Source organism: Bufo bufo, chromosome 6, assembly GCF_905171765.1.
Source record: "Bufo bufo chromosome 6, aBufBuf1.1, whole genome shotgun sequence".
NCBI lineage: Eukaryota > Metazoa > Chordata > Amphibia > Anura > Bufonidae > Bufo > Bufo bufo.
This window is the reverse complement of record NC_053394.1, coordinates 100,828,214-100,843,989: the sequence shown is the minus strand read 5'-3', so window position 1 is coordinate 100,843,989 and position 15,776 is coordinate 100,828,214. Positions and strand designations below refer to the sequence as shown.

The 15,776-nt window shown below is 47.1% G+C and overlaps 1 protein-coding gene across 2 annotated transcripts in view; it reads right to left on the bottom strand.

The window, feature by feature from the left end:
- The window catches only part of LOC121004063 (C-type lectin domain family 2 member B-like), a 40,117-nt gene that overhangs the window by 21,288 nt on the left and 3,053 nt on the right, over window positions 1-15,776 (bottom strand). The window contains exon 2 of one of the 2 annotated variants that reach the window (XM_040436134.1): window positions 14,881-14,964. The exons of the other annotated variant lie outside the window; for it this stretch is intronic. Coding sequence (XP_040292068.1) covers window positions 14,881-14,964 — 84 coding nt within the window. The remainder of the gene's footprint in view (window positions 1-14,880; window positions 14,965-15,776) is intronic. 2 annotated transcript variants of the gene reach the window in all.

Here is a 15,776-nt window from a genome sequence, read left to right as displayed (position 1 = left end):
CACTGTCCCTGCTGCTCTGTGCATAGTGCACACAGCAGCATGGAGCTTATCATGGCAGCCAGGGCTTCAATAGTGTCCTGGCTGCCATGGTAACCGATCGGAGCCCCAGGCTTACACAGCTGGGGCTCCGATCGGAGGAGCAGGGGAGAGGGGATCCTGTGGCCACTGCCACCAATGATTAATACTGGGTGGGGGGGGGGGGGCGCACCACCGCGCCACCAATGTTTTTACTATTGGCCGGGATTGGGATGGGGGTGGGGGGCGCACTGCGCCACCAATGATTAATACTGGGGGGCTTGGGGGGGGCGCACTGCGCCACCAATGAAGATAAGTCTATCGATCATTCATATACAGGAGGCGGGAGCTGGCTGCAGAATCACATAGCCGGCTCCCGACCTCTATCAGCGGTAGCTGCGATCCGCGGCACCTGAGGAGTTAACTACCGCGGACCGCAGCTATTGCTCATAGAGGTCGGGAGCCGGCTATGTGATTCTGCAGCCAGCTCCCGCCTCCTGTATATATGAATGAATGAAAGGCTTATCTTCATTGGTGGCACAGCGGCCACAGCCCCTCCCCTCCTCTTATGTTCTATCCCCTCATTGGCGGCAGCGGCAGCAGCAGCACAGGGGGAGGAGACACTGCTTCCTTCTCCCCTGTGCTGCGGAGGGAACACAGAGAGCGCTGTCAGCAGCGCGTTCTGTGTTCCCCATACGTTATCGGTATATCGGCAAAATAGATGCCGATACCGATAACGTTCAAAATCCTCAATATCGGCCGATAATATCGGCCAAACCGATAATCGGTCGATCCCTAGTGTTGACCACTGAAATTACAAAGTCAGCAAGGCCACGTTTGTTTCCAGGACCTCCTGCCTGCTTTTGTTACCCCACGCCAAGTTGTGCCTGTTCCTTTGTTGCACCTTTTACCCTTCACCCCCTTTTCAGGTTGATCAGGGGTATTACAGCACTTGTCTTTGCTGTCCGTTTGTTGTGCAACTTCATACTAAGGAACCGTGCCCGGAGACAGACTCAAAAGTACCTGAGCCTCTGAGATTCTTACTCTTTTAAAAGTAATGTGCCCAGAGATGGACTCCACCGAATGAGAGCCTCTGTGATTTAATGAGAAATAACCTGGGTACGGACTCATGTTTGTTATTTGAGCCTCCAAGAACTTTTATACCGTTTTCTACTGTTTTATCATGGACTTATTCATTGTCATGGACTATCCTGGTTATAATGTTACGCTGTGCCAGGTCAGCGCCCCCGTTCCATTCACTATCCTGAGAGAAGAGAACGACGCCCCTTGTCACTACCCTTCACTTTTGCCAATTGGACCTGATGTAAATGTAAATGCAGATGAATTACATGTATGTATGCCTGCATGTCTCTATTTTCTATTTCAGGTAGAGATTCCAGTTGGGCGACCCATGATGGAGTACGAGGTCGTACTCAGCTTAAAGCAGTGGGGTATGTAGTGTACGGGAACTGTAATACCCGTCACTACCAAAGTGTCACTTGGTGTGCTGTCGTCCCTCCTTAACTATGGAGAAGTTGTTATATGTCAGTTTTATAAAATGTCATGTAATTTAATGTTATGTATTTCCCTGTTACTGTGAAACTTGCATGTACAGGCCTGCAGGGGTGTCATTCCAGCTTCTAGTCGCTAGAGGGAGCTAGAGAGCCCTAGTTTATATAAGGCCAGACAGGGAAGTGCAAAGCAGACGGAGTCTAGTGTCTGTAATCTACAGTTGGAGATTAGACAATGTCTGAGACAAGTCCAGGCCTGAAGCCTGCTGTCCAGGAGAAGATTCCCTCCTGAATTCCCATATGCAGAAACAGGAATATGTTAGATCAAGAACCTGAGGAAGTTTCCAGAAGCTGAGAGAGACAGAGGCAAAGATCAGGAAAGCAAGAGGTACTCAGAAAGACAGAGGAGGTACTGATTAAAGCTATAGCCAAGGATATAAAGCCAGAACTAGGTTAATGGGCCTTGGTGAAGATATGCTATATTCCAGGATCAGACAGAATTAGAGTGCAAGCTCCTGTGCTGCAAGTCCTGTGTTCAACACTCTGTAATTACCCTGCTATAACTGAATTGCCTGCATCGACCGAATTGCAAAATCAACTGTATGCTTAGGAACTGCATTTCCTATATTGTCTCTGCTTGGAAAACTACTAAAGTTGGAGTTCTGTTTTAAGACTACGTTTCCTCAATTTATTCCTGCATCCGCAAACGGCGTGCCACCGTTTACTTGGCACTGGCGTCACGAACTATCCTTACCTATACCTGCCCTTGCAGAGAGTCAGCTGTACCAGGTTAGTGTATATTGCACTACATCACCCAGAAACACCTATTACACACAACTTGAGTACGCTGCACGTGTCTGCTTCCAAAGCGGAATGGAGACTGAACAGAGGCAAACTGATGCATTCTGAGCGGATCCTTTTCCATTCAGAATGCATTAGGGCAAAACTGATCCGTTTTAGACCGCTTGTGAGAGCCCTGAACCGATGTCACAAATGGAAACCAAAACGCCAGTGTGAAAGTAGACTTACCTTTAACATGCATTTACAAGGTCTTCACTTCCCACAGAAGTCTTTCAGCCACTTACTGCACACATAATTATACAGGCAGGGCCGGTGCAAGGATTTTTGCCGCCCTAGGCAAGATAAAAATTGCCGCCCCCCCTTATCAGATGATCTGTGGATGACGCACTGTTATGGGGGGATCTGTGGATGACGCACTGTTATGGGGGGGATCTGTGGATGACGCACTGTTATGGGGGGGTCTGTGGATGACGCACTGTTATGGGGGGGGTCTGTGGATGACGCACTGTTATGGGGGAGGTCTGTGGATGACGCGCTGTTATGGAGGGGGTCTGTGGATGACGCACTGTTATGGGGGGGTCTGTGGATGACGCACTGTTATGGGGGGGTCTGTGGATGACGCACTGTTATGGGGGGGTCTGTGGATGACGCACTGTTATGGGGGGGTCTGTGGATGACGCACTGTTATGGGGGGGAAGTCTGTGGATGACGCACTGTTACGGGGGGGTCTGTGGATGACACTTATGTCATCCACAGATCCCCATAAGTGTCATCTACAGATCCCCCATCAGATGCATCAGTGTGGAGGGAGGAGGCGGAGACACTCATGGTGGGACCCGGTGCAGTGATTCTACTCTAATACACCGGGCCCCGCAGCTGTTAAGTACATTCAATCCGAATGGGTCCGCAATTACTGTACTGTACTTACTGTAGTACCTTATGTATAGCATTAAGACGGCGCAGACCGGCAGCTCCCTCGGTCATGCGCCGCCTGCCGCAGCTCCCTCCTCATGCGCCGCCTGCCTGCTTATCTCACTTTATGAATGAACAGGCAGACGGGCAGGCAGCGCATGAGGAGGGAGCTGGGGCGGGCGGCGCATGACCAAGGGAGCTGCCGGTCTGCGCCATCTTAATGCTATACATAAGGTACTAGTACAGCATGTACAGTACAGTAATTGCGGACCCATTCGGATTGAATGTACTTAACAGCTGCGGGGCCCGGTGTATTAGAGTAGAGTCACTGCACCGTGCCCCGCCATGAGTGTCCCCGCCTCCTCCCTCCACACTGATACTTCGCTGGCCGCGCTGTGCAGCATAGCGGCCAGCGAAGTATCCCTAATCCGCTTTATAAGACGCACGGCCATTTTCCACCCCACTTTTGGGGGGAAAAAGTGCGTCTTATAAAGGCAAAAAATACAGTAAATAATAAACATGTTGCATTGTCTACTGACTACTTACCACCAGGACAATAAGATGAGCTGGTCTCTGGCGACTGGAGACAAACACCATTCACCAATGTCGCCCTGGGGTCCTGGGGAAGAAGAAAGCAGCTGCACCTGCAGGCTGCACTCCAATCCAGGCAGGTAGGAGGCTAGGAGCCCACTTCTAGTTCTGTCCCAGAAGGAGAAGGCACAGGCACTGCACTGCCGCACTGGGGGTCGGGGGAGGCAAATTGCTGGTGGTGGGCCACTGGTGGCCACCGTGGCCGTGGCTGGCTGCTTGGCTGCTGGGCTGCTCAGTGTGCGGCCTTGCTGCCTTCTCTTCTTCCTCCTTCGCTCCACCCCTCTCTCTGACTCTGCATCACATGCTCAAGGGTGGGAGGGGTCAGGGAGTTCAACTTACTCATTAGCTCCAAAGTCAGCAGAGCTCCGCCTCCTCCCCACCCTCTGCACTGCAGCCAGGTAAGCCAGCGTAAACTAGCAGCATTTAGAATAATAGTCACTCAGTCAGGAGGACGTCAGACCACCAGAGAGACAGACAGCGGTGACCGTGTCAGACTGTCACTGTCAGTGACAGACTGTCTCTCTGGTCTGCTGCGCTGATGCACCCCCCTCCGCCCCACCCCCACGGCTTCACTGAAGCAGCGGCGCTCAGTCAGGAGTCAGCAGGCGCCGGCTCAGCTCAGTGCTGCGCAGCCTGCTGCCTGTGTCTGTGTGTGCGCTGCCTGTCTCTGACATGTGCCGCCCGCCGCCGCGGCCCACCGGGATTCTTTAGAGCGCTCAGGCGACGCAGCATGAGGGGCGCCGCCGGCCAGCCGCCACTGTTATGTTAGTTATAACTTATTTTTATTTTTTTTAAACCGCGGCGGGCGCCCCCTGCTAAGTGGCGCCCTAGGCGACTGCCTAGTTCGCCTTACTGGTGGCGCCGGCCCTGTATACAGGCCAACTAACCCCATGAAGCAAAAAAATGAAGTGTGGAGTATCTGTAGACTATGCCCAGCACATCTTACCACACATTTACATACAGGTGTGGAAACATCAGAAAAAGCCCTTTTTTGGAAGGTTTCACTGACAGTGAGCTGGTCATCAGGGGAGCTTCCTTCTGGCACATCTGTCAATCTACTAATATAGCCTTAGTGAGAACTAATGAAAATATAGTTTGAACTTGTTACAGTATAAATTTAGCCTCACCTAGGGAAACAATAAAACCAGCCAATAAATTCAAAACAGTGAAATATTTTTACCAAAAATTCTTATAACAGATCCCTCTATAAACATTAGATACAGTGCTTTGAGAAAGTATTCACACCCCTAAATTACTACCTGGAATTAAAATTGATTTTAACTTAAATTTTATATACAGCAGAAGTCACATAATTAGTAGAATAATGTCCTGTGTGCAAACAAACGGTCACTTGATGTCCCATGATGTGAGTAAAAATACACCTGTTCTGAAAGTCCCCTGAGTCTGCAGGCACCTGAGATAAGGTTGTGGAAAGGTATAGAACAGGGTTGAGTTATAAAAAAAATACCCAAAGTTTGAACATCCTTTGGAGCACCATTACATCCACTAAAACAAAATGGAAAGACCGGCAAAACTACAATCCTGACAAGAGAAGGCCACCCAGAAAAGCTCACAGACCGGACAAGGAGGAAATTAGTCAGAGATTCAACACCAACGATAATACTGCAGAAGCTGCAAAGATCCACAATGTACATGGAAATATCTGTCCATAGGACCAGTATAATCCATATACTCCATTGAAGAGTGGCTGCAGCTAAAGATGGCCTTGCGGTTCGCCCGGCGGTTGTTTCGCGGAGACCTTTGCTCGTTCACGATTTGCCAAACATGCGAACATATGGCGATATTCGCACGTGCCAAAAGTTTATGCATAGCGCCGAACTTTGACCCATGACACATTCATCAGGTGGGACAGGACAGCCAATTGAGACGTTTCAGCACATGGACATAAACCTTCCTTATAAATAAACCCGATCTGGCCGCCATTTTACAGTCAGTCTTTTGCCAGTGTAGGGAGAGGTTGCTGTGTGGAACATGGACAGACTGTTAGGGACACCAAATACTAGCTAATAGGGCCACAAAAGTCCTTTTAAGGACTGTTATAGGTGTGCTATCGATAGGTGTGACATACTGAAGGGTGTGATATACTAACATAGAAAGTATATTATAGTGCATTTGTATTGTGCAGCATATGATATACCAGTTGTCCCCAAAAATCTGATTGAGGCAGGGGTGTGATATACCTATAATATAATTTCTATATAGTGCATTAGTATTGTGCAGCAGTTGTGTGTGGTTCTGCTGAGATACCGCAGCTATACAGAGGGACAAACTCAATTGGAATAACTAATTGCAACTGGTGTAATATACCTATTGCCCCAAAAACTGATTAAAGGGGTTGTCCCACTTCATTAAATCTGTTTAACCCAATTTACTTTCCCCAATGAACATTTATTCCTATCTATGTCATTAAAAAAAATGCTTCAATCTTCTGCAAACAGCTTCTATTAGAAGCTGTTGTTTACCCTGGTGTCCCATGGATACGGCCGGCTTTTCGCCGGCCGCATCGTTTCGCCGCGCCTGCACACTACAGGCAAAGAAATACTCGGCCGGCCTCTCCATTACATGAACGCGCACAACCGCGCATGCGCAGTATATCCACCGCGTCTTAGATAGAGCTGCGCATGCGCGGCCATCCGAACAGTTCGGGCGAGTCAGCGGAGTGAGCGGACGGACGTCGGAGGATACTGTAAGTATAATATCTAATGGCCCACTAATAGACCAACGATTATTGAACTCTGCAATAGAGGGGGTTCATAGTGAATTCAATGGGGGCATATTTATATATAGAACTTTGGGCAACTATATTATCTCTATTCACACTGGGGGCAACTATATCAATTTTATGCACAATGGGGGCAACTATATTATATCGATGGGCACTGGGGGCAACTATATTATAGCTATGGTCACTGGGGGCAACTATATTATAACTATGGACACTGGGGGCAACTATATTTATTTTATGTACAATGGGGGCAACTATATTATATCGATGGGCACTGGGGGCAACTATATTATAGCTATGGTCACTGGGGGCAACTATATTATAACTATGGACACTGGGGGCAACTATATTTATTTTATGTACAATGGGGGCAACTATATTATATCGATGGGCACTGGGGGCAACTATATTATATGTATGTACACTGGGGGCAACTATATTATGGGGGCGGATGGAGGAGGCACTTATGGGGGCGGATGGAGGAGGCACTTATGGGGGCGGATGGAGGAGGTACTTATGGGGGCAGATATGCAGAGATGTGTATGTGGCGGTTTAGAATCAATGCGGGTGAAATATAGAATCAGATGTAGCAGAGCTGAATAAGCGCTGTTCAGTCACAGTACTAATGGTGAAGGAAATAGACGGATTTAGCAGAGATGTGTATGTGGCGGTTTAGAATCAATGCTGGTGAAAGAGAAACAGATGAAGCAGAGCTGAATATGCGGCTGTTCTGACACAGTGCTGGTTGAATAGAAAAACAGATGTAGCAGCTCTGTATATGTGGCAGGTCAGCATCAATGCTGGCAAAAGAGAAACAGATGTAGTAGAGCTGAATATGCGGCTGTTCTGATACAGTGCTGTTTGAAGAGAGAAACAGATGTAGTAGTGCTGAATATGCGGCTGTTCTGACACAGTGCTGTTTGAAGAGAGAAACAGATGTAGTAGAGCTGAATATGCGGGTGTTCTGACACAGTGCTGTTTGAAGAGAGAAACAGATGTAGTAGAGCTGAATATGCTGCTGTTCTGACACAGTGCTGGTTGAAGAGATAAAAGGACAGATGTAGCAGAGCTGAATATGCGGGTGTTCTGACACAGTGCTGTTTGAAGAGAGAAACAGATGTAGTAGAGCTGAATATGCTGCTGTTCTGATACAGTGCTGGTTGAAGAGATAAACAGTCAGATGTAGCAGAGCTGTATATGCATCTATAAAGATACATAGTGTGAGGTTTATACACAACTGGAGTACAGCTGTAATGGAAACAAATCTGCATCAGTGCTGGGGGGTGGGGGTCGGTCAAGCTTTTGGGCTAATGTATAATATGGAATTATAGTTTTTGATGCACAGAATGGGTTTGTAAAAGATCAGACAGAGATTTTATGTGTAAAACTGTACACTGAGCTCACTTCACATGGCTCTGAGTGACCATTCCCCTCACAGACACTGCATACTGATGAGTCATACTCTTCACATGAACGAGCAGTGCTCAGTGTGATGTCATAAGGAGGTGTGGCCGGCCTTCACTCTAGCTGCCTAAGCCCGCCCAGCCTTAGCTGCAGAAAACCAGGAAGTACCAGCAGAGCTGGCTGCAGGTGAAGCTGATTTAGCAAAGTGGGAAAACCAAGGGGTTTGATATACCAGCTTCCAGCAAATACTCATTAAGGGGTTCTATATACCTGCTTCTACAAATACTGCTCTTCTATAGGGACTTTGTCACAGGGTCAGCTTGAAAATGACAGGCAGAGGAAGAGGCAGGCCATTCCGCAGGGGTGGTAGGGGTCGGAAGGTGCACCAGGCCGTGGCCTAAGTGGGAAGTTGGAGAAGGTGCGTGCGATTATGTCAAAAGACGTACCAGAGTTGGTTAAGTGGCTCACTCAGCCTTCCGCTTCAGCACCCTCCCTACTCTCTGCTGTAAAATTGACATCCAATGACCGTCTAATATACCTCCAGCAACACAATTACTTGTTCTTTTCTGTACGTTGAATTAATATTTTTTGGGGCCTGTACTCCACTGGCCTGATGTAAAATTAATATCCAATGACCATCTAATATACCTCCAGCCACATAATCACTTGATGTTTTATGTACGGTGAATGCATCATTTTTGGGGCCTGTAATCTAACTGGCCAACAGTAAACTTGTTATACGGTGACCGTCTAATATACCTCCAGCCACATTATCAATTGTTCTTTTCTGTATGGTGAATGCATAATATTTGGGGCCGGTAGAGTACTGGCCTGCAGTAAAATTGATATCCAATGACGATCTAATATACCTCCAGCCACATAATCACTTGATGTTTTCTGTCCGGTGAATGCCTAATGTTTGGGGCCTGTAGTCTACTGGCCTAAAATAAAAATTTTCTAGGCTTCAGCAGGACACATTTTTGAGAGCTTCCCTTTAAGACACATAAAAATGGCCCCTGATTAAAATAGATATTTTTTGTGGGAATTTTTGCCATTGATCTCCCTCTGGTATGTCACTGTCCATGTTGTGGGATGATTTGTGCACTTCTAGTAAGTATTTGGTGGCTGCAAATATGACCTGAAGGTTTTTCAGGTTTGCCTGCCATTAAAGTGAATGGGGCCCCCGCGAACTTGCGGTTCGCGAAAATTTGATCGCGTTCGCGAACCGTCCTGGCCGATGTTTGTCCATTACTAGCTGCAGCAAAGCCATTGCATAAAGAAAAACTTAAGAAATGTTTGGAATTCATTAAGCAGCATGTTAGAGACTGTTAGATACCCCAAAAAAATATTACCTATTCAAAAACACCACATATATAATACAAAAGGCATTTTTATTATGTGTCTACAAAAGGACATACAAATCATAATAAGAAAAACAATTATAAATTACAGCAGGTAGATGCAATGACAGTGATAACCCCCATCCAGCTGCAATTATACACGTGATACTATAATACAGTGTTATATAGTAGTACATTCCCAACATTCATATATACTCCCTCTACTGTTTAGTGTAAGTATAGGATCAATGATCAAAGCCAAAGAGTCCACAAGACACTGCTGGTCAGATACCCTAGCAAAATGGTGGACTATTACAGGGTACAAATATTGCCAAAAAAGAGAGCAGAACAATTGAATGTGACAGAAAATGTTGGAATAACCTAGGCATATGATAATACCTAGGCAAAGAAATAAATAAAGCACAATCTAGATCTGAACATACCATATGCAGAGCCGGAGGGGGCAAAGCGAAAAAAAAAAAAATTACGTTTCTCCGCGCTTCTTCTTGGGGTGCCCAGAACCGTACGTTGTTGTTTTTTTGCTTTGCCCCCTCCGGCTCTGCATACAGTATTTTCAGATCTATATTGGGAATGTACTACTATATAGCACTGTATTATAGTATCACATGTGTATAATTGCAACTGGATGGGGCATATCACTGTCATTGCATCTACCTGCTGTATTTTATAATTGTTTTTCTTATTATGATTTGTATGTCCTTTTGTAGACACATAATAAAAATGCCTTTTGTATTATATTTGTGGTGTTTTTGAATAGGTCCTTTATGTTAGAGATTCTCCAAACAGATGGTTTACATGAGACTAAATTTGAAATGTTTGGCCATAGTGGGGAAACGCTGTGTTTGGCACAAATCCATTACTTCCTTTCACCCCTTGTCCACCATGAAGCTGTTGGGATGCTTTTCATCTGCAGGAACTGAAAAACCTGTTCAGGGTTGAAGGAATGATAGATGGCAGTAAGTACAGGGCAGTTCTTGAGGAAAACCTCAAGTCTGCCAGAGATTGTACTGGAATTGAGGTCCAACTTCAGGTTAATGAGACAATGGCCCTGTGGCGAAACCAACCTCGCCACTGGGTTTTGGAGAGGCCTGTTTACCAGCCTCTTGCCCTACGACTATGGCCCCGGGACATATTACCCTTCAAGAACAGTGTAACAGAACTATGCCGCATGTCTGGACTGTTAATAGGACCGAACGCGGTCAGCGGTGTATACTAAAGATTCTGTGGAACTAAAATCGGATGCGCAAATACACGAACACTGCTGACTCTTACCTTCTTCCATACTGAACTTTCAGCTCCAGAGACTAAGTCCCGTTCGAAGATGGGACTTAGTCGTTTTTCTGCATGAAATTGACCGACCGCACAGCCCAAATCTATGGAACTGTTTTGGGCAGGAAATTGTGCTTACGGTCGGTCATAAAGGACTTCCACTTAACTTTTGATCCGCTGGAGGGATTTGTGTGATTTTTGGAAGTGGTTATATTTGATGTATGCTGAGTTTAAATATGTAATTTTTATGGAGATGGAATGTATGGTTTTAAAGTTATAGAGTATGTTTAAAAACTGTATTTTTACTGTCTGTGATAGTTATGTTAATCCATAATTATATCACAGACAGAAGGGAGGATTTTGTGTGTTTGGGTGGGGATTCCTGTCCTGTTGTTCCACATGTGTATTGGCGATTTCCCTTTGTCCTGAGAGATAATTGGATTACTCCCCGGTTGTCTCCAGGACAGAGAGGAGGAAACCATGATGCATTGTGGGGATGTGTTGTAATATATTGATTGGTTGTATTTCAAAACCCTGTGGGCAGTACTATGTTTTTGGTTTGTGAATAAAAGAGGCTGTACGTGAAGTACAGTCAAGTTCCTGTTTTATACCTTCATGAAGTCTTGGCTCATGTTTGGCTCATGGGATAACAACACTCTTGGGGATTTCTATATCATAATACTCCCCTGAGTATAAGCTCTTGTAAGAGCTTGCTCCTGGTTCCTGTCTCTGGATTTAGGAGAGGTTCACCCACTGGAGCCTGGAGCCTTGTCGTAGGTCCAGGGTGGGTAGGAGACGGCGAGACCTCCACCAAGCTTCGGCGGTTCGTGGGGTCTGCAGTGCTGACGGTGTCGAGTGGAGGGCTTGGAGTCCTCTGGAAGTACTAGGAGCATCTATCGACAGAGGTACCCGAACGGGGTGCTAGGCGTTCCGTTACATTGGTGGCAAGCAGTGGGATGGCCGTCCTAGTGTGAGGAGAAGCAGCTTGGAGACATCGTTCGTGGAGTATATTGAGGGCAACGCTAGTATCCGTACAGCGCCCCTGGCTACAGCAATATGGATGCCGTTGGTTCCTGCACAGCATTCCATGAGGAAGATCACCCGGATTACAGGGATGCAGAGCGGAAAGGCGTATGGCACCAGGCCCTGGAGGACGTGCAGCGTCGGAGGGGTGAGAGTCTTCCCAGTGAGGAGCAGAGATTGCGAATGCGATTGGCGCTGCGACTACCACTACTGGGAGAGCAACCATTGACGGAGTGGGTGTCAGAGCTTGAGACACTGGTATGGCAGGAAACCTGGCTGGATGACGCTTACCAAGCACTATGGTGGGACACAGTACGACAGTCTCCATGGATGGAGGAGTACGCCAAGCCCGAAGGTGAGGAATATAATTGCCCTGGGTTATTGTGGGAGTCTTTTGAAGACATTGACTTTGGGAGCACAGAAGAGTCTAGATTTTGGGACATTACTGACTACAGGTGGGACTTGCACAATTGGCCTACAACTAGTGGGGTGAGGGCAGATCTGACCTTTCTGGCCCAAAGGGAGTGGGAGCTGGAGCAAGATTATCAACAGTTGTTTCGCTCCATTCAAGCCCAGTGCAAGATACAAGACAGTTGGATACCAGGCCCAGACCTGCAGCCCTACCCCTGGCAAGTCACAGCTGAGGTATCCCCTACTTCCTCACCAACTGTGGAAGTAGGGGACTTCATAGACTGGTACTGGGAGGAACCCCAGTCGGCAGGTGGAGATGGGACCGTAGTCACTCCACCGTCCCAACAGGGTGGCTGGGCAGGCGGCCCAGATCCCCAACTGCCACTGGGAGTACAGGGAGAGGAGATTGTCTGTCCCTCATCTCTGCGACAACCAGAATCACTGGTAGTGGAGACAGCCAGTCTCGCTACCCAGCGGCAGTATACTCTACAGGGAGAGGAGACAGTTGGTCTCTCTCCCCAGCGGCAGATGGGGTATCCAGAGGAGGGGGTAAGTGATAGCCCCCCTCCACAGCTCTTTCCCAGCCCAATACTGAGTGTAGTGGGTAAGGCTTTAAACCCCACTGACCCCTCTCCAGCAGTAGAGCTGGCATCAGAGCAGAGCGCCGCTGGCCTCTGCCCTAACCATTCATTTACTACCCAGCAGGAGTTGGCACCATGCACCCCAGCTGAAGCGCTGGCATCAGGGCAGAGCGCCGCTGGCCTCTGCCCTCCCCTATCCTCTACTCCAGAGCCGGACTTCCCAAAGTCTACCCCAGCGGAAGAGCTGGCATCTGGGCAGAGCGCAGTCGGCCTCTGCCCTCCCCTATCCTCTTCTCCCGAGCCGGACTTCCCACAGGCTACCCCAGCGGAAGAGCTGGCATCTGGGCAGAGCCCAGTCAGCCTCTGCCCACCAAGTACCTACAGCTCCAAGCTGGAGAACCACAAGGAAGCAAGGAGTAGCAGATGCCCACTCAACAGCTGGGGACATACAGAACAGAGCCAGGCCCCAAGATTCAAAAGGTCCAGTATTGGGTTGTGGTTGGACTGCCAGACTAACTCAGGTACTGACCGTGAGGTCAGGTATCTGGTTAGTCTTCCCTGGGAGGGGGAGATGTGTGGCGAAACCAACCTCGCCACTGGGTTTTGGAGAGGCCTGTTTACCAGCCTCTTGCCCTACGACTATGGCCCCGGGACATATTACCCTTCAAGAACAGTGTAACAGAACTATGCCGCATGTCTGGACTGTTAATAGGACCAAACGCAGTCAGCGGTGTATACTAAAGATTCTGTGGAACTAAAATCGGATGCGCAAATACACGAACACTGCTGACTCTTACCTTCTTCCATACTGAACTTTCAGCTCCAGAGACTAAGTCCCGTTCGTTTTTCTGCATGAAATTGACCGACCGCACAGCCTAAATCTATGGAACTGTTTTGGGCAGGAAATTGTGCTTGCGGTCGGTCATAAAGGACTTCCACTTAACTTTTGATCCGCTGGAGGGATTTGTGTGATTTTTGGAAGTGGTTATATTTGATGTATGCTGAGTTTAAATATGTAATTTTTATGGAGATGGAATGTATGGTTTTAAAGTTATAGAGTATGTTTAAAAACTGTATTTTTACTGTCTGTGATAGTTATGTTAATCCATAATTATATCACAGACAGAAGGGAGGATTTTGTGTGTTTGGGTGGGGATTCCTGTCCTGTTGTTCCACATGTGTATTGGCAATTTCCCTTTGTCCTGAGAGATAATTGGATTACTCCCCGGTTGTCTCCAGGACAGAGAAGAGGAAACCATGATGCATTGTGGGGATGTGTTGTAATATATTGATTGGTTGTATTTTAAAACCCTGTGGGCAGTACTATGTTTTTGGTTTGTGAATAAAAGAGGCTGTACGTGAAGTACAGTCAAGTTTCTGTTTTATACCTTCATGAAGTCTTGGCTCATGTTTGACTGATGGGATAACAACACTCTTGGGGATTGCTATATCATAATACTCCCCTGAGTATAAGCTCTTGTAAGAGCTTGCTCCTGGTTCCTGTCTCTGGATTTAGGAGAGGTTCACCCACTGGAGCCTGGAGCCTTGTCGTAGGTCCAGGGTGGGTAGGAGACGGTGAGACCTCCACCAAGCTTCGGCGGTTCGTGGGGTCTGCAGTGCTGACGGTGTCGAGTGGAGTGCTTGGAGTCCTCTGGAAGCACTAGGAGCATCTATCGACGGAGGTATCCGGTCGGGGTGCTATGCGTTCCGTTACAGGCCCTAAATATACTGCTAAAGCAACACTGGAGTGGTTTAAAGGAAAACATAAAAATGTCTTGGAATGGCCTAGTCAAAGATCCCAATCCAATGGAGAATCTGGGGCATGACTTGAAGACTGCTGTACACCAACCTATCTAACTTGAAGGAGCTGAAGCAGCAACAAAACAGGGAGAACACCAGGGGAAGAATACTTTCTGAAGGCACTGTAAGCAGGGTGCACTGCACTAGTGTACCAGATGATCTGCTACTAGGCTGAGACCCTGATACAACAATGGGGCCCCAAAAGTCCAGCAGAAGACAACTCTCCATTTACAGATGTCTGTGGAGCCAGTACTGTTTTTTTTTCTTCTAAAGCATTTAATCTTTATATATATAATATAAGTCATATATTAAATATGCAAGGATAACAACAAGGTTTATAATGAAATAAAAGAGTTCCTCTAGTGAGCATAAGGTATCGCCATCTTATGAGGTTCATAAATGTAAATTTATGAGTAGGGATAATTTCTTTGTAGTAAATAAATGATTCACATTACCTATGAATAATATTGTAGATACTTCCATCACTTTAAGAACAATGGCTACAATCACCAAAACCATATGAAGGTATTTTGTTGAAGCTATATGACGACAAAACAAAAAGGTTGAGGATCAAACAAGAAATAACAAAACAACAACAGTTACCAGCATTGAGCCAACGTTATCTGCTTACCTTATTGTCCATATACTTTTTCTATCTGGGTAGCAGGCACAGCAGCAGGCATAGAACACCGTTGTTAAAGGAGCCTCAAAAGCGAAGTTGATGTGACCATACTTAAAGGGGTTGTCTCATCTGAGTCATTGGTGGCTCACACATATCTCTAGAACAGAGTTCCCAAAGTGAGTAAGATTGCACCGCGCATGCACGACAACCCTATGTTCATTTCAATGGGAGCACCAAAAATAGTTGAGAGCTGGCTTGGCTATTTCTGGCAGTTCCATGGAAGGAAATGGAGTGATGGCCGTGCTTGCGTGGTGTGTTCTTATTCATTTTGGGGACCCCATTCTTGCGCAACGCTGGCCTTTTTTTTGACACTCCCACTATGAATGGCGGCTGTGTATGCGCATGGTGCTTTCTTTCAATTTGGGAGCTCCACTCTGGAGATGTCACAGGTTAAGGGGAAGGGAAAACACCAAATAAACACCACAACGAATAGACAACAATCTAGGCCTCAAAAGCCAAGGAAGCGGGATGGTGACCTCCTAGTAATCCCTAGGCCTTTCCCTAACTCCTGCCAGTATGGGCAGATCCTGATGGTGGAAATACTCATACACCGGATACCTAAAGCCCTGCTAAAACTGACGAGCCCTAGGATAGGTAGCAGGGGACGAGACAGCTGGTTCCTTCCAGAATGAAGGAACTTGCATCTCTCTGAGGCCTAGAAACAACACA